The sequence below is a fragment of the Protopterus annectens genome, chromosome 6.part1, assembly GCF_019279795.1.
Source record: "Protopterus annectens isolate FY-2018-M chromosome 6.part1, PAN1.0, whole genome shotgun sequence".
NCBI classification, from domain to species: Eukaryota; Metazoa; Chordata; order Ceratodontiformes; family Protopteridae; genus Protopterus; species Protopterus annectens.
In genome coordinates this window covers 456005312-456025565 of record NC_056738.1, presented here as the reverse complement: position 1 = coordinate 456025565, position 20254 = coordinate 456005312, and the positions used below count along the sequence as shown (strand labels likewise).

Genomic DNA, 20254 nt, shown 5'->3' with positions numbered 1-20254 from the left:
TCTTAATTATGAACAAACAAATGAATCTAGTTCATATAAATGTCATAATGTAGTTGATTTTTCTACAGAGGGAACTGATATCAATAGAAATCTGGATATTCAGGTTATATCAGAAGACAACAGTATCACTCACGGTCATGATCAAGTTGAAAACACACAACAGATAGTGACTACCTACAATGGACTAAATGTATTTAATTATACTGATATAGTCATAGAACAAGAATTTTTTCATTTGATGAGTAAGGGAATGAAGTTCATTCCTACTGTAGGTATGAATTTAGTAGACACTATTAAAGAGATAAAGATGTATTGCAGGAGACTTAATCTAGCCATACAATTCGATTCTACACAGGATACAGAAAATATTATTTCACCTATTAAGTTGAAGAAGAAAAGTACTTATGTACCTGTTAATAATCAAGTAGTTAGTAATTATGAAAAGATGGTGAATAAGGACATTTACTGGTTGAATCATGATACACATAGAAATGAAAGTGGACATTATAGTCAAAAGGATAATTTAACACAGAAAGAAAGAAGGTGTTTAAACAATATCATACAGAATAAAGAAATCCGCATTATGAAACCCGATAAAGGGGGCGGAATAGTTATTAGCTATACATTGGACTACAATAACAAAATTCATAACTTACTATATGATTCAGGAAATTATGAAGTTATTTCCTTAAACGAAATTAACATAGGATACAAAAGAATTGATCTTATTTTGGAAGAATATTTAATAGATAATAGAATTACCAGTGAAATCTATACTTTTCTTAGAACAGATGATCCTGTATTGGCCAAAATAGTAGGTATACCTAAAATACATAAGTCCCTAGAAGATCCACCTTATAGACCAATAATTTCAGGTTCCAAGTCTAAAACATTTAATATTGGTGTACTCACTGACACATGGACAAAACACATATATAAAGCTGTACCCCATATTATGAAAGACTCTTGGAGTTTTTTGAATAACCTTACTACAGATAAATGGAACCAAGATTATTTTTTTATCACTATAGATGTAGTCGATCTCTACACCTGTATACCCAAAGAGACTGGATTAGAATTATTTTCCAACAGTCTCAAAAAATATTCAGGGTATAGTTGGGATAAAATATGTGTAATTACAGAAATTATGTCTCTTGTTCTAGATTACAACTACATTACTTTTCAAGGGGAGTTTTTTAGGCAGAAAATTGGGGTGGCCATGGGAGCTTCCTGTGCACCGATTTTCACAAATATGGTCATGTTGGAATGGGAAAATGAATGTTTATTTAAGAGTACATATTACAATCACGTAGTATTATATGGCAGATATTTGGATGATTTGTTTATTATATGGAAGGGCACTGAAGATATGATAGATGAATTCATTACATTTCTTAGCAATACTACGAAGTTCTTAAAATTTACCTATAGTTACAACAAGAAAGGAATATCATATCTTGATACGTTTATAAAAAATACAGAGACAGGGTATACATCACAAATCTATAGAAAACCAACATTTTCAAATGACTACATACAATATGATAGTAACCATCCACAGTTTATGTTTAAAAATGTAGTCAAAGGACAATGTATACGGATTGCTAGAATGTCATCCACTAAGGAAGTGATGGAACAAGACATCACTATGTTATATAGCATGTTCAAAACTAGAGGCTATCCAGAAAAGTTACTCAAGAATATTACTCAATTTGTCATTTCAGAATGGGGACATAGATACAAACCCTTGTTAGGAATTCAGGAGCCTGTAAGAACTACAATAAGAGATGAAACTAAGAATTTTAATAGAGTATGTGTCTTAACATACTCTCCTGTTGTACATTATATTAAAGAAATACTGTTCAGACATTGGGATATCATCACTGCAAACAATCTAGGAAGCGTCCTAGGTACAAAACCAGCTATTGTATATAAAGTGGCACCTAATTTAAAAAGAATGTTAGAACACACAGATAAACAAAATGATAAATTTAAAAGAAGTAAGAAGACAACTGTTAAGTGTGGATGTTGCAATCAATGCTCTTACATCAATACCACAGATAAATTTCGATTAAGTGACATAAATCATACTGATATCAGAAGCTTAGGTGGAAATTGTAACAGCAAACAAATAGTATATATAGCAAAATGTAAAGTTTGCACCGCTTTCTATATAGGTAAGACAGAAAGGATGCTAAAGAAGCGGATTTATGAACACCTTTACAAAATATGCAGGAAAGATAAAAATAACGCCCTATATAGACACATTTTAGACAAAGGAGAGCAACATGTTTTTTTATTTAGTATTATAGATCAAGTTAATAAAACTATATACACAGGGAACTGGAAAGCACGACTTGCACTTAAGGAAAGCATATGGCAAATAAGAACAGATGCCACTAGATATCCAGGCCTAAATGAGTATATTAGCATCAAACTCTTCCTCGAAGTAGGTTAAGAGGTTCTCTTCATGTTACACTACTATATTTTTATACATTTGATATAATTCTTTATATATATATATATATAATTCTTTATATATATATATATATATATATATATATAGTTATATAATTCTTTTCATATATTTATACATTATTTATATATAAATTTTAACATTACAGTAACATTTTTTATATATTTATATATTTATATGTTCATACATTTATACATTTATATAATTATTTATATTTCATGGCTTTTTATATTCATCAAATAGTTGTATTATGTATTATGTATTTTATATATATATATTTTTAAGACTATTATGTGTTTAGGGCAAGTATATATTAGGGTTTTTGCTAGTTATTTCCATCATTATTATATTATATACTCATCATATACTTATCATATATTTTATAATTTTATTAAACATCTTAGGTATATACATAACAATATCAGTTGATTCATTGTATGACATACCAGAACATCCGGTAGGCTAGTCTTTTATTTCATTTTATTTTATTTTATTTTATCATATTAGTGTATTCATTATAAGGTATTAATATTTGGCTTCACTCTGATCTAATAACATAACAGATTAAATTAATGTTTCAATTTTATTATTTTTATTGGTACTGTTTTTCATGTTATAAGGAAGGACATAGCTTTGGTTTATATGTATTAGTTAGCACTTTCATTCAAATATATTGTAATTCAATAATGTCTCTTTAAAAGTTTTGGCGCAATTTTTTGAATTCACAAGTAACAGTTACTATATATACACAGTGTATTCATTAACACGTTGTTCTGATGAAGACTGATTTCTTCAGTTGAAAGCGCTTAACCAGTAGTTTGCATTGTCCTATGTTATATGTGGAATAAACTTTTACTACTTGCACGAGCAGCGTTCTTTCTATCTTCCAGAGTATCCTGTTGTGAGAAGCATAACACCATGTCCATTAACCTCTCCAAAAATTTAGGTATCATCTCCTGTAAGTACTGAATTTCCATTATAATACCATTTCTAACCACACCTGAAGAATTTCACACTTCAAATTCAGTAATGTCGGCTTTTTCACTTGTTACAAAAGAAAAAAATTCATCACCATTAATGTTCTTCATTTGATAACTGCTACAGCAGCCTAAGCTATATGGGTTATGTACTGCTAAGAACATAACTGGCCAGCTTAAAAACCTTGAGGGCACCTTCCACACATCTAAACAAGTAGTCAGCTCAAGCTAAACTGACTAAAAATCAGGTTTGGATGCCAATACCTTCACAGTTTTCTTGCCTTTAAAGAGAGTACTGCTCTGAGGCTTTGACACTATTCCATTGTTGGGCAGATTAGTTACCTTTGAGAAAAAGATTTCCACTTTATTTTTTGTAACAGAAAACTTATTTTGCAAATTATTTATATATTAGATTTTTAAAAAGAAGCATTTTTATATAATTTATTTTTTGGTTCAGATTTAAAATTTGTTTAAAACTATATTTTCTGTGGAAGAATTTGTGTTATTTTACTTTTCAGGGCAGGGTAAAGTTTCTACAATGCTTTTTACTGCATTTTTTGGGGGGTGCGGATGTAAAAAAATAACTGCTTTACAACTTACATGACTATTGCTGAGCTTCACTGGGAAATCAGGCATCTTTTTCAGCTCAACCATGGAACAACTTAGCAGTTCCTCAGTTGCACCTTCTTCAGTGGGGAAAAATGAGGTCTCAAAGTCCCTCAGAAAATATGATTTATTACAACTAGAATTTCCTCAACTGACACCTATTCTTCCTGTGTTTTTCTGTTCTAGGGATGTTTTTGTCAAGGCCTATAGTTTCCCTAGCAGTCAGCCTACGGACCCCAAAAAGCAGAGATACTATATCATGCTTCTCTGTCTTTTAAGATTTTATACACTAAACCCTAAGCTAACCCAGCAGCTATAGCTTTAGAAAGCACAGCTATTGCTAAGCATTTTGTTAATACAAGATGAGAAGAATTTTGTTAAGTTTCCAAAAAATGTATGCTTCTGCAACTCTTGTTTTTAGAATTTCAGCTGTCAGGCTCATATGTTAACTTTTATCCTGGCCACTTCTGAGAACATGAGGAATGTCTTGGCATTGGTTACTTCTTGTGATGAAAGACCTACTTTATGCTATTTGGCTTCTAGATTTCTCAAGCCACTAACCATTGTTTAAAATGTGCACACGACTCTACTGATGCCTTTCCCAGGGCTGCTGCTACTGGAACTCTTATGAGGATGTTAGCCTTTCCGTGCTCACAAAAAATGAAAAACATGAAACATGGAACTCTGCTTTGGATAGTAAACTAGTTTATGGACCTTCATTGAAAAGTGTGATGAGAGGGGAAAGCTGATTAAAGGCATTTCTAACATTTTTCAGCATTCCTCCTCCAAGTTTACCAAGGGATTCTACACTCCCTTATCTAATTTAAATAAAAGGTAAAATAAACAGTCATAGCAAAATGCTTATAAGCAAGCATTTATTTAAAAGGTTTCACAGGGGAATGACTCAGTTAAAATACTCACAAGACTCAAACATAAAAAAACAGAGTATAGCCAAGAGAGGACAGCTAGGGCAACCAGGAGAATCAATGGCTTGAAAAACTTTAAAAATTAAACACTTGTGCTAAGTGTTTTCATCCTTACACTACACTACTTCAGGACATGAGTGAAACAACCAAAATGACTCTTAAAAATGCTCTTCAACCAATTATAATTCACAATCAATTATCACATCAAATTCAAAGTACTATGTATTAAATCAATCTATTATCACTATATAAAATTTCTATACACTATATTTAAAAATCATATCTCATAAAAATATCAATTCATAATATTGCAGACCTCAATTAAAGTACACTGTTGACAAAAAAATGTTAATTTAATCATTGCATCACTGTGGCATTTAAACAAAGCTGCCATACCAGTTCTTTGTATTCCAACAGACTCTCCCCATTAGCCCGTGTAGCTAAGTTGTTGTCTCTCTTATTTCACAGGGATACTATCTCCTCCAAAATAAAATTCCAGTTATTACACATTCCACATTTCCACGTACCTAACTTTTTAATATTAACCAATTCTCCTTTATCATTCCTCTCCCTTTCACAGTTATTCTTCAAATCTGTTCCTATTAGGAGGGTAAAACTTCAATATTTGAAGATGTACATAGTTTTGTGTGGTAAGTTGATAGGTTTTAGGGGGGCATTGGGTGTGTGTGTGTGTGTATCTTTTGAGGTTTTCCATAAAACAAAAGTTCTGTAACATGTGACATAGGCTCAAATGGAGATGACAAGAAACAAATGTATAAAAGATTACACTGCCAAAAGGTACATGCATGTAACATAAAAGCTAAAACTAGGCATTTAACAAAAAAACTGTTATACATAAAAATGGGAATAATAATCTCTCAAGAATATGATACTTTCCATAATGTCTTTAAATGTTATGGTCTCACAGATAAATACAAAAAAGAGAGTAGTGAACTGTATTAAAAAATGCCGAGTGCAAAGAGCTATGCTAAAGGAGACACACTTTGAAAAAATTGAAGATGTGAATTTGATAAAGGTTTTCAGGATGGTTGGGGGCAAACGAAGAGAGGAGTACTTACATTAATTGCAACATGAGCTCTAATAGTAATAAAAAAGAATACAAAAGGCAATGATGGTAGATTTGCAGTACTAAGGGGTTACTGACAAAGGAGGAGGATTACATTGGCATGTATCGATATTAAACTGAAAACTGCTATAATGCAGTTTAAGAATATTCTGGGAGAAATAATCATCTTTCAGCAAGGAATATTACTTACAGGTGGGGACTGGAACTTGATTTTCAATAGTGAAGATGTGTCTGGGGGGAGCAGAAGGGAAAATATAACAAAGGAGGGTAGACTGTTAAAGAAATGTATGAAAATATTTGGTATGGAAGATGTGAATTCAGTACTAGGAGTTCAGAGTGAATTTATAAATTATTCTCCAAGATACAAAACTAGGCTAGGCTAGACAAAATTTACATTTCACAGGAACATGTGCATTTAATTGAAGTTCTTGATACATACCCAATAAATATAGGTTCAGAGATTGGTACTAGGCTATCTGCCCTAGGGCCTATACAAGCCTAACCATAACAATTCCCTGGATTTCTTCCCACAATATTTACTTCCCTGGACCCCTTTCTAGCAGGGTGACTGATGTGATCCCCGGGGCGAATTTCCTATCTCCCATCCAATCGTCAAGGTTCCTTCTGAAGAGGGCCAAGGAGGCGCTTTGCTTGACATGCATGGGAAGTCTATTCCAGAGTATGGGGGAGTCTCTGGGTCAGAAGCCTATCCCTCTAGCATGTTTTGTTCATTGTGAGGACAAGGTTTAGATCCCTGGAGCATGTGGCTCTGAGGGATTGGGATTTCTTTAAGTGAAGCATGTCCAACAGCTCAGGGTTTGACATAGCCTTGTATGTTAAGCAGAGATCACCTCTGAGTAGACGATATGCCACAGAGTATAGCTGGAGTTTTTTTTAGATGGTCAGCATAGGTCATCTGCTTTAGGACTTTGATTGTTTTAGTGAGGTATTTCTGCGGCCATTCTAGCTGTTGCAGATGTCTTGTGAGGTACAAACCAAATGGGACATTGTACTCTATAATGGGTCTAATGAGGGATGAGTACAGTGGGACAATGACCTCCATTTTTCTGGATGAAAAGCCATTAGTGATGAGCTGTGCCATATAGAAGGATTTCCTGACTGTTGTGGCGATGTAGTTATTGAAGGTGAGACCACTGTCCACCTGTGTCCCCAAGTCTCTCATCACACTTTTGGTGTTTAGTGTACTGCCACCTATGTGGTAATTCATGGGTACATGGTTTTTCCCAAAGGGGATAACTATACATTTCTTGGCATTAAGCTTGAGCCCATGGTTCTGGCACCAAGCATCTGTTTCTGTAGATGTCTGTTGCTTATTTTAAAACTGTCTCGCTATGTTAAACCCATTTAACATAGCGAAACAGTAAAAAAAGCAACGGAGATCTTGCTTTCTCCGTTGCTTTTTTTTAAAACCTGTCTCGCTATGTTAAATGGGTTTAGCATAGCGAGACAGCTTTAAAATAAGCAACGGAGATCTCCGTTGCTTATTTTAAAGCTGTCTCGCTATGTTAAACCCATTTAACATAGCGAGACAGTGTTTTAAAAGTAGAGTTATACTAATGGAAAAAAGTTCGGGCGACTGGACTTTTTCCATTAGTATAACTCGATTTACAATGTGCACGCTGGCCAATCAGCGTGCACGTTTTGGGGGGGTCATGGTATAATAAAGGATTTTCAACTGGAAACAGACTACCTGCCTTGACTGGATTACTTTCGAATACTTAGTAATTCTGTACAATTACACAATTTTTACTATCATTATTTTTTTTTACTTAAGACAAGTTTAAGTTTGCTACTGCTACTACTATTGTCTGATCTGATTAATATACAGTGATTAACTAGAGATATATGGACTGAAAATCTTCCACACAGAGAGGTTTCTTACACTGTTTTGTTTTTGGACCCACTATACTTCTTTAGTGGGTTATTTTGAGACTTTGGGGATACTACAGAGATTACTTTTTTAACATTCAAAAAAAATACTATTATCAAGTTTAAGAATGTTGGGAGGAACAGTCAGCTTTCAGCAGGGAATATAATTTACAGGTGGGGACTGGAACTTGATTTGCAATACTGAAGGTGTATTGGAGGCCCTAGAAGGAAAACATAACAAAAAGGATATATTTTTGCAGAATGTTATGAAAATATTTGGTATGAAATATGTGAACTCAAAACTCGGATAGAATTTACATATTTCCCAAGGTACAACAACTGGGCTCGACTTCAGTAATAGGAACTTGGACCAAATTTATATATTATTCCCCAAAGTACAGTAAATTCGGCTGGACTGGAAAGAAATTACATTTCAAAGGAACACTTGTATTAAAAGCTTAGACAAACATCCAGTAAATATTGCACCATAAAAACAAAGAACATGCAGGGTACTGAAGTAAAAATGACAGTGGCAGTTTCCCACCTACCTATTAAAAAGAGAAATTTAAGGAATGGGTAATGGAAATTATTCAAGAGGTGTTAGGGAAGAAAGAAACTTCTTCAGAAAATACATCTAGTGAGTGAGATAAAATGGAGTTTAGAAATAGGGTAGAAATAAAAGAAAAAATATATATATGGTTAAGAAGTAAAGGGAAATATTTAGAGGGCTGACAAAGGTTAAATTACTATAGAACAAAGTGAATCTCAAAGAAGAAGGAGAGCAACGGCTGGATGCTAAAGAGAAAACAACAGAGTATTTGGATAATGTGTAAGAGTTTAGAAAGATTGCTGCTAAACAACTGTTTTTTTTTAACACCAGGGCAAAAAATCTTTAGGCACAATGACATGGGCAAAAGACAGCAAAAAGGGATGTCAACATACTGGGGAAGCCTATGGCAAGAAAAATAACTAGAGATCCTTTAGAAGCATTACAGACTTCAGAAATTTCATGAAAATTTGTATAATGGAAATATTTACAGAAGGCTTAATTATGCCATTGTTACAGGCAGATGAGGCTCAAAAACTAATAATAAAGATAGGAAGAGATGGGATAAAAATTTATATCTATAATCAATCTGTAGGGAATTGTCCATAAACAGAAGGTATTTCTGTTGAAGTTCGGAAGTTAGGAAAGAAAGTGATACAGATCTGGAAGTTTTTGTTTAATATATTTTAAAAAGATGTGAAGTATAGCATCTTGGAAAAAAGCAGTAGTGGTTGTATTATCACTGAAGACCCATACCATCCAGCCTCATACAGACCCATTTCAATGTCAAACCATGATTATAAAGTGTTTAAATTGGGTCTATATCAGAACATCAAAGTTTTAAAACTTTGAATGTTCTAATATCGACCTGTTTTAATCAAACGCTAAAAATAGCGAAGCTGCAGAACACCAAATTCTTTCCTAGGGAAAGAATTTGGTTGGCCGGTTCTGTGGCTTCGCTATTTTCAGTGCTGTGGTGAAGATTTACGGGTCGGGTTCAGGTAAGTGTGTGATTGTGTGGTTGTTAGGATTAGGGTGCGGGTTAGGTTTAGGGCGGGTTAAGTGAGTTAGGGTTAGGGCACAGGTTAGGTGAGTATGCGATAGTGATGGACCTTAGGGTTAGGGTTAAGGTAAGTGGATAGATAGTAGTGTATGCATGGTTTAGTGTAGGGTTAGTTGCAGGATTATAAGTGTATGTGTGTGTATTGATGTTTTTTAGGTGTGCTTGTGTTTTGTGTGTGTGTGTGTGTGTGTGTGTGTGTGTGTGTGTGTGTGTGTGTGTGTGTGTGTGTGTGTGTGTGTGTGTGTTTCGGAATAGCAATTTATTTCCCAAGGAAAAAATTTGCTGTTCTGAATGTTCGATATTATGTGGTTTAAATATTTTAGGTTAGATGAAATAACGTTCGCTATTTTCATCTTTCGATAACGTGATATAAACACTTTAAATTTATACTATGTAAAAGAATGGCACGTGTGTTTTTGTAGCGGGGAGACAATATTACAATGATAATCCAACATCAAGCAGAATGTAAGAAAATACCACTGTTGGAGGTGGTCTTGATGTAAAGAAAGCATTCGACAGAGTATGATAGGATTTTATAAGTAAAGTAATGGAAGTATTCTGTATTTCCTGATACAATTAAAAGATTAATTAGGAGGGCATATGAAGGATTGGAAGCAAGAATTAAAATGGGAGGGCTCCTCTCTGAAAAGTTGTGTTTGAACAAGGAACAAGGCAAGGGTGTCCTCTTTCCCCTTTGTCATTTACTTTACATTTAGAGTAACTGGTAAAGAAAATAAGGTACTTAGAAATTCAAGAATATAACTGGCATGGTAATAAAGAAAAGTTGGCTTTAACTGGAGATAATATTATTTTGTACCTGATAAATTAAATTTAATTACTAAATTAAATCAAAAGGTGCTTCAACAAAGTTTTAGTTTAAGGGTATGCACACTTATGCAACCAGCTTATTGTACGTTTTTTATTTTTTATATTTTTCCCCTAACAGTCACTGCTGTGGTGGTACTGCGGTAGCGTTGTCGCCTCATAGCAAGACGTTGTCCCGTTCGATTCTCAGCTAGAGCGTTTTCTGTGTGGAGGCATACGTGAATGGGGCATGTCTTCGTTGAAGGCTGTGTGTCAGGGCTGATAAACCGGTATGTAAAAATCCACTACCAATCATTAGCGGACCGGAGTTCTGCTGTGGTGACCCCTAACTGGGAAAAGCCAAAAGACACAAACAAAATATTTCTCCCCTAACAGATTTGTTTGTTGTTCATTGAATTGTACAGGTTATAGGTCACATTAAAGGTGGGAAAAGTTTTGAAATGATTTATTGTGGTCTCATTTTTTTATATCACAAAAACCTGGCATTTTAACAGGGGTGTGTAAACTTTTTATATCCATTGTACTTACAAGCACTACAGGACCGACACTGATAGGTGCCCTTACGTTCTGAAGTCACTCTCATACCAGATGACTGTTGTCTATAACATAGATGTTGTTTAAGTGTTCTTTTATTCCTAAAAGCAAATTTAGGTGAGGGTTCTAGTACTTTACTTGGGTCCAGCATAAGGAATGGCCAGTTCTTCTTTATAACATCACACATCACATTATCACTGGAAAAGTATGATTCTATGTATTGAATTACTATCGACGGTCAGCCCACAGCTAGATGCATCTCCAGAAAAATTTGAGAAATATGGTTTAGCCACACATACTTATTTCTACATGCTTCTTCTAAAGCCCATTCAATCTCACTCTTATAACCTCTATTTATAAAATCTGATTTCAACATATTAAGGACTGTTTCTAACAGTGCCCCATCTGCATACAGTCTCATTACTCTAAGTATCTCACTTTTCAAAACATTCCTTGGAATGTGTCTTGGGTGCATGCTAGTCTTATGTAAAAGATTGTTCTTCTTGCATGGTTTCTTAGAAATCCCTGCACTCAACTTCCCAAACATATCCTTGTGAACTGTTACATCTAAGATGTTTGTTTTAGAAACTGTTGATACTGTGCTAACAGATACAAAACATTTCTTGAATGGTCTTTACGTATGGCTGAAAGATATTGTATTCAGTGATGATATGTTGTTTGTAACCCTTGATGTCAATTGTCTTTTCACTGCAATTCCCAATGATGATGGGATGGAGAACGTTAGATCCTTTTTAACTACACATGATGTTTTTTCTAACTCTAAAGTTATGTTGATCTGTAAACTTGTTCTTCTTTCGGCTTTTCACGGTCAGGTGTCGGCACAGCGGGACTCTGATCCGCTAATGATTGGCAGTAGATTTTTTATGGGTACCGAGGTGCCAGCTCAATGCCAAACCTTCAACAAAGGCACGCCCATTCTATGCATGTCTTTCGAACGCCACTCGACCGCGGGGAGGACATGCAGACTCCACACAGAAGGCACTCCAGCCGAGAATCGAATGGGAGAACCTCTTGCTATGAGGCAACAATGCTACTGCTGCACCACCGCGGCTTATATGTTGATCTGTACACTACTCAAACTAAATTTTAGAAAATAATGTGTTTATCTTTGGAACAGAGCATTCTTTACAGAAGGCTGGGGTGGCGATGGGCACGGCATCTGCCAACTCATATGCAAACATTGTTTAGCATAATGGGAGCAGCAATTGGTTTTTAACGATTTGCGTTTTAAATCACATGTATTATTTTATAAACATTTTGTTGATGATGTTTTTTGGTGTTGAAGGGCTCATATCAGGTTCTCCTAGACTTTGTGAAGTTCTTACATGAAAAGACCACATTTTTGTAGTTTAGTATGCAATCCCCTAATGTTAAGATATATTTCTTAGATGTAACTGTTCACAAGGATATGTTCGGGAAGCTGAGTAAATGGATTTACCAGGCATCTGTCTCAGTGAGGCGCTTTTGTAGGATGTCCACATCATTAGGATTTTTGATTATGGCTCCTAGTTTGCAGTCATCTGCGAACTTCATTAGCCAAAGACCTTTACTACATTACATTACAACTGAAACATTAATGCTGTAAAGGGATATTTCTGGTTATCAAAAATATCTGTATAAAATCAAACAAGTATTTTATGCTAAATCTTGCATATATATTACATGGTGTGAAATAAAAAAACAATACAAATGAAGTTCACTTACAATTCGGCTCTTTCGGCCAAATGAATCAGCCTATTTTCATCAAACTGAACTATTCCACCAGCCTGCAACAGCTCTAGTAGAACCTGCAGTACAAAACAACAGAAGTGGTTACACATTAATAACCTGTTACCAGCAAACATGAATCAAACCATAAAAATATCAAAATTCAGTAGTATAACACTATATTTAAAATTCAATACTAAAATATATATTTAAAACATTCAAAACTAGCTAGAGATCCACAATCCATTTGACAGACTTGGATTCAGAAACGGTGTAGAACTGGAAACTCAAAAAAAAATCCAACAGTGAGGGCAAGAAAACACATTTTAAATATTCTAAAACAAATGCAGTGTAAAGGCATGCACTGGTCCCATGACATAATACATTTTCTCACATTCCACTATTTCTAACAATGTATTTTTTTCTGTGTTTGTCTCCTCATCCCTGCAGTCCATCAAGCTTGGTCTAGAGCTACTACTGTGAAAAGACAACTGGAGGGGTCATTAGAAAGTAGCCAATGGGGAATTTGTTTCTCATATCTCCTGCACTAGTCTACATCAATGTGCACTCGTACTTATAGCAGGATTGTCTATGTCTCAATAGCTAATGTATCTGGCTTCACCTCACTCAGACATCAAAACCCAGTATTTAAGAGGAAGCCTGGTTGTCTCCAGGCCTGAGATTTATGTTGGAGTCAGTCCTGAATTATTTGTGAAAAAGAAGGGAATTTTTAATTACCCTAACCCCTTCAAAGAACAGGTTTTTGATTTGTAGAAACTCCCCCAAGTCTAAACCCAGTACTGTGGATGCTTCCATGCACGCATGTATTGCCCCTCTCTCTCTCTCACTCTGGAAGTCAGATCCAGCCTTTGCTAAACATCTATTTCATCTTGGGCCAAGCTAATATTCTCCAGATGGGTGAGCTGGTATAATCTGCTCATGCTCATCTTCTCTAACAGGTTAGTCATGCATCTAGGCTGCTAATCAAATCTAAGTCACCTGGGCCTTAGTCAGGGCTTTAACTCTCTGCACCATCAAGACAACATACAATTAGGTTACACTCATTTACAAGACTACAATACAGCTCATATGATTACAGTACAAGAATGTATATTTTGTCTTAGACTTCAGTACCAAACACGTGCACAAAGCAGTAAGCAAATATGCTTTGATTTATATCTCTGCTTACAGTAAAGACTACAAATACACAAATGCCCACCATAGAGGTTGATACTTAGCTACCTACAATAAATCTAACTCCAGAACAATGACAGCTTCTAGCAGACAAAATATTTAGCTTTTATTCACAAGATCCCTCCATCAGGCAAAGTTCAGGAGTCTTAAGTTCGCAAGCATTTCAACAAGGGAAGCTCTCACATACATATAACATTTTGCAGTCTAGAAGAATGCTTGTGAGGCCATGCCCAACTTCTTGTAAATTCTTTACAAAAAGCAAGGGCTTTCATGGGAAACTGTGAACAGGTAAGAAGAAAAATCTTAGGTGTAGCAGCAATGCTGCAGTCCTTTAGAGGGAAGACAGGAAAAGAAGAATGATCAGCCGTCTGAAATACTCTCAAAACCTGTGTGTATAACATTTCATCTTGTTGGTCATAGCCCATGTTTACATCTTCAGAAAGGGCAGCTTGAACACTTAAAGACTAATGTATCACTGGCTTTCTATAAGGATATGAACCTACAACATGCATAGTGTTTCCAGAAATCAAGTAGTACTGCATTTTAACAAGACATTAAGCAGAATTTTGACTCTGCATTTCACTCTGACATTTGGTGATCTGTATTTGGTAACCTTACCTGATACACAGACAGCAGAAATATTGTAAAGACAAGCAATGCAGGTTTAGAACTTATGCTGCTTAACAAAAAGACAAACCCTGTGAGATGTGACTAGTAGGAAAGGTGAGAAGTACTAAAATAAATTTCTGGAGTAGAAAACCATTTATTAATTCACTTGTCTTTGCTTATTTACATGTTTTTTGGCAACTGAGAAGGTGAACTAGAAATACTAAAAATACATTTCTGGAGTAGAAAACCATTTATTAATTCACTTGTTTTTGCTTATTTACATGTTTTTTTTTTTTTTTTTGGCAAATGAGAAGGTGAACTAGACCAAAAAATACATCTCTCAATCAAGAAGTGAATATACGAGATTAAAGGTATACAATACAAGAAATATGTACATTATCAATGTAATTATAATGTAACTTGACATACAGTTTTCATCACATGAAGAATACTGACAAAATCTGAAAACTTCACTACTGTCTGTATAATGACAAAAATGTAAAGGTACTTCCCTGATCATTAGATTTAGTTGGTGTCTGTCTGAACACTGCAATTGATGGACTGGTCATTAATGGCATCTCATCTCCATGGCAACCTTTATAACTCTGGCTACTTCAAGCTCCTACCTTATCTTACAATGCAGTGCTTTCATCTAACTCTCCATATTGAGTAAAGCCATCATTACATCAAGACAGAATTACAATAAAGGAAGGATATCCCTAATAACGTGAACAGTTTAAAAGCCTGGCACCACTTATGTGTCTGGTTCTCTTTGAGCTTCCCCCAGATAGGATAATTTGGAGAAGGATTGGAGGGTGGGGTGTTTCCAGTGTCTAAACAGAGACCACCTAAATCTAATATTTTGACAAGTACATAATACACGTATTCAAGTTGGTCATGACTAGACACTGGATCTGATGAACAGAATCACAGGATGCTACTAGGACAAAAGATCTTTGAGGATAGAAATGTGAGTAAGGCAGACCGTGTAGTAATTGCACAGATTTCATCCAAAGGCAGATTTTTGAGGAAAGCCAATTAGGAAACTTGTATCCTTGCAGAGTGTACTCTGTTTGGAAGGTAGGGATTGGTTGTTATATGAACTGGAAAGATTGTTGCAGTCTAGTAACCATTTGGACAATGAAATTGTAGTTATTTTCCAGCAATGGTTCAGTTTAGAAAATGAAATAAATAACTGGTCATCTTTTCTGAATTATTTTGTTCTTTGCAGATGAAACCGGAGCTGAATGTGCACATCCAAACAATGCAACCTACTTTCACCTTTGATGGAATTATTTGAAAAAAAACAGGAAATTAAACACATTGGTTCAGATTAGCCAGATAAAACTATGGGCAAAAAAAGGGAGGGGGGGGTTAAGTGTTTGGAAGGATACCCTGTCTTCCTGGAATACAATGTAAGGAAATTAGGATGACATTTGTCTAGCAGAGGTAATTCCTACAAGTAAAAGGGTTTTCCAGGGCAGGAATCAGAGGTCAGCTGAACTGATAGGTTTAAATGGGGAAGAGTACTTTTTTCCAATATAATGTTTAGGTCCCTTAAAGGGGAAGAACAAATCGGTGCCTGCCTTGAATTGAACACTCCCTTTAGAAATGCTTTACAAAGCTTGTGGGAAAATAAGTATGATGATGCAAACCCCTGGAGGTAACAAGAAATTGCAGCAAAACAAAATGTGATGGAGGAATAGCTGGACACTGTATAAAAGAATCTATTGAAGTGGACAGTATTTGAAATTTGGGGGTTAAGAACAAGTCAGTGGGTGCACAGACAAAGCTTAAGCCATTTGCATCTGAACATTTCCCTCGTTGAAGGCTTCTAAGAGGCTGCAGTTAATTATATAACTTGTGGTGAAAGTATAGGATACCTGATTATCACTAGAAAAGGAGGAACTAAGAGGATAATTGAAGTGACTAGATTACTGGGTGAAGCTGATCAGATGGCTGAAACAGCACAGGGTGCTGTGAAAGAAGGGGTTTTCTTCTTATAAGAGGCCAAAGCAGAAAGAATCCATTCAGGTGTAGCCAGAACAGAGTTATAAGAATGACCTCGGCTTTGGACATTTGGCTTTCTGCAGAAAAATCGGGATGAGTAATACTGGGGAAAGGTATAAAGAAGCCTTGGAGCCAATAATGGGAGAATGCATTTTTGGGGATATCTGTCTTCAGGGATGATGGGGTAAAAATGATTACACTTTGTGTTGGATGGTGAACCAAACAGATCACAAGGTTTTCCTCACCTGAGAAAAATCTTGAGCAACAGATTTGAGAGACCATTCTTGTGGGAGCAGACTCTGTCTGCTCAACCTGTCTGCAATTGCACTACATGTACCAAGGTTGTATATGTTGCTGTTAGAAAATTATGTGAAAATACATCTGTTTCCCAAACCCACATAGCTTCAACAAAGGAGGTAAGAGGGGGTTTCACTCTGCTTGTTTATGTATCAAATTACAGCCAATTTCTGAGTGGATAAACACTGCACCTCCAGGGAAGAGATCTTGAAAAGCCTTCAACAAAAGGAAGATCACTCATCTCCAAGACACTGATGTGCAAGTTAGCCTAGTCTGTGATTCATGTCCCTTGGACCATCTTGTTCAAGTAATGCACCCCCAAAACCTGAGCAAGGACACTCCCAAAATATATGTTTCCAGTTACCTCTTTCTTCCCCGATCACACTTTCAACATCTGACAACTACCAGACGAAAAATTCTTTAAAAGTAAGCTTGCGGTATAAGAGTACCTGTGCAAACACTTCAAACCAAAAATTTTAAACCTTTTGAATTTTGTTGCATACTTGAGAGATATACGTATGTCCTCTCATTGTTCACTTGTATATTGCTTTTCCAGTCTCTTCTCAATCTTTTCCGACCTCCTCTGATTGACTTTTATTGTTACAATGCAATATCTTATACGCTCTTTTTAACAGAAGCTTCTGTTCTAGATTAAACTAAAAACTCTACCAGAACAGGTCTTTCACTTAAGATCTTCCTATCCATTTCTCTTTGCCTATACTCCGATATCAATTCCTAGTAGGAAAGATAGTCTCTAAAGTACAGTCCTAATATTTTCTTGGCCTAATTCTATTCTGTTATCTTTCTCTCTCTGACTTTGCTCCCAATACACTGGATCCTTTGCCAGTTTTTCTCCAGTAAATACCAGCCCCCTTCTTGCCTATTCTCTGTACCCCTACTTGCTGTCATACATATTGGTAAAATCTCATTTCTCCATTCTTATGTTGGCTTAGTTCTATATGGCTGCTATTATTCTGTTAAGGATCTGCATCCAAAATCCAATTCTTTCCTTATTTCTTGAATTCCTCCCTGCTTCATCATCATTCTTTTCTACTTTGAGTTGTAACCTTCTGCTTGTGTTATGCATATGATACTTAACTGTGTAGCTCTAAAACATCCATTCAAATTAGGTAATCCTAAACCACCTTGTTCTGTTGGAATGATCAACTCATTCTACTTAATTCTTGCCCTCTTCCACTCCCAGATAAATTCATTCAACTATTTACTCATTATTGTCAACCACCTCAGGTTAGGTTGATGAAAATGTGCCAAATGCTTTCCCTCCATCAAGACCCACCAGCAACAGTTGTATTTTCTTACATTCTATTTTCCCCCTAGATCATCACTGTTCTACTAATCTTGCCAAATGTTTGCCTCCCCACTACAGCTTTCTTCTAGAATGTCAGTGCTTCCCCCCCTTTTAATATACTTTTAAACAAAACCTTCCAGACTTTTTTTAAACAAGAAACCTCTATTAAATTATCATGTATGACATAGGTCATGTTATATTTACATAAATGACAAACCATAGAGACACAATCTCAGTTGCAAACATTTTACATACCAAACCGTGCCGATACAACTGTAGCTGCAAACATTATACATCACTTTTAACATATCCAGTCACTGTTAGTCAACCATTACATAGCTCATTCAAATCTTGCCTTCTTCTAAACCTCTTACCTCCTCTGCATGTACTGATCCCACAGTTCGCATTTTTTCCTATGTAATTTGTCCATACCTTTTTCAAAAGATTCCAGTTCCAGTTGTTTTAATTCTGTTACTTTCTTCACTACTTCTGGTAAAGTTGGTTTAGACTTTGATTTCCATTTTACAGTAATTGCTTTGTTGGCATCATCACAATTAGACTCAACAGGCCTTACTATATCTGGGCAATTCTGAGTTTGTATCATCACTCCAAAAAAATCATTTCCCTAGTCACTCCAACTTGCCCACCCAGCATCCCCAACAGAGCAGTCTGCAGGGAATCTTTAAAGTCTACCAACTCATTACACTCCCCGAAAATATGTTCCCGGTTACCTCTTTCTGCCCCATCACACCTCCAACATTTGCTGTCTACCTGAGGAAAACTTCTTTGAAGTCTGCTTGGGGTATAAAAACACCCATGTAAGCACTTCCAGGCAAAGGTCCAAAATCTTCTAGATTTTGTTGCATATTTGGGAGACATACATATATCTCCCCACCATTTCTTTGTGAATTACTTATCTATTCTCTCTTCCCATTCCTTCTTAAACTCCTCTGATTGATTCTTACAGTTATTATGCAATAGTTTATATGCTCTACTAATTACTCTTTTCTTAATGGCAAATTCTTTTCTAGATTCTACTAAAATCACTGCCACTACTGATCTTTCATTTAAGACCCCCCCCCATTTCTTTCACTTTGCCTATACTATGATATCAGTCCTTGATATGGAAGGCAATCTTTAGCCTACAGTCCAAAAAGTTCTTGGCATCTTCCCATTCTATTACCTTTCCCCTCACTAGTTATTTGCTCCCAGCACCTTAGTTACTTTGCCAGTTTTCTCCAACATATTCCTGTCCTCTCTTATCTACTGTCTGTACCCCTAATTGTGGTCATCCCTATCAGCAGAATCTCCTTTCTCCATTCCCGTGTTGGCGTAGTTCTTAGAAGACCTTTTATTACTTTACGAATATAGTATTTTGTATGATTTTTGTTGTTTTCCTTAAAGGTTTGCATCCAACATCCCAGTCTCTCACTCAAGCTTCACCCCTGTTTCATCATCATTTCATTCTACTTTCAATTATAGTTTTCTGGTTGTGCTATGTATAGAAGCCTTAACTGTGTTGCTCTGAAATACCCCTTCAAATCGGGTAATCCTAATCCGCCCTGTTCTATTCGAAGAATAAGCTTTTCCCACTTGACTTTTGTCATCTTCCACTCCCAGATAAAATCCTTCAGCTCTTTATTAATTAATTACTATCCACAACTTCTCCTCTGGTTGATAAAAATATGCCTGACCAGTGTGTGTAAGACTAAAGAGACTAAGCATTTGAACTGCTTGTATCTTTCTATGAATATCCATACATCAGAGCTTCCATTTTCTCAGTTTTGTATTATCTTTTGTTTAGTCTCTTCCCACATTATCATTAGCTGCCACAGCAGTATCATCATTATTCCATACTCCTAAATACTTCATTTTATCATGTTCCCCATAAATACAGATATTGCTGAACCAATTCATATGTAGGTACATAATTTACCACTATCGCTTTTGTTTCTGATTCATTAAATTTATATCCTGAAAAGTTTTGAAACTGTCTAAATATGTTCCACAGCACTGTAATGTCTGTTTTTGGTTTTGTCAAGTATAAAATAATGTCATCTGCAAATAGAGCCAGCTTTTCTTGACTACCATACTAATTACATTCTTGAATTTCTGAGTCCCTTATTTTCTTTGCCAGTGGTTCTAAATATAATGCAAATAAGGGGAGAGAGGACAC

General features: G+C 35.6%; 1 protein-coding gene across 1 annotated transcript in view; it reads right to left on the bottom strand.

The window, feature by feature from the left end:
* The window catches only part of VPS8 (VPS8 subunit of CORVET complex), a 2195799-nt gene that overhangs the window by 764953 nt on the left and 1410592 nt on the right, over window positions 1-20254 (bottom strand). The window contains exon 25 of the mRNA XM_044075401.1: window positions 12657-12739. Within this exon, the coding sequence (XP_043931336.1) occupies window positions 12657-12739 (83 nt within the window). The remainder of the gene's footprint in view (window positions 1-12656; window positions 12740-20254) is intronic.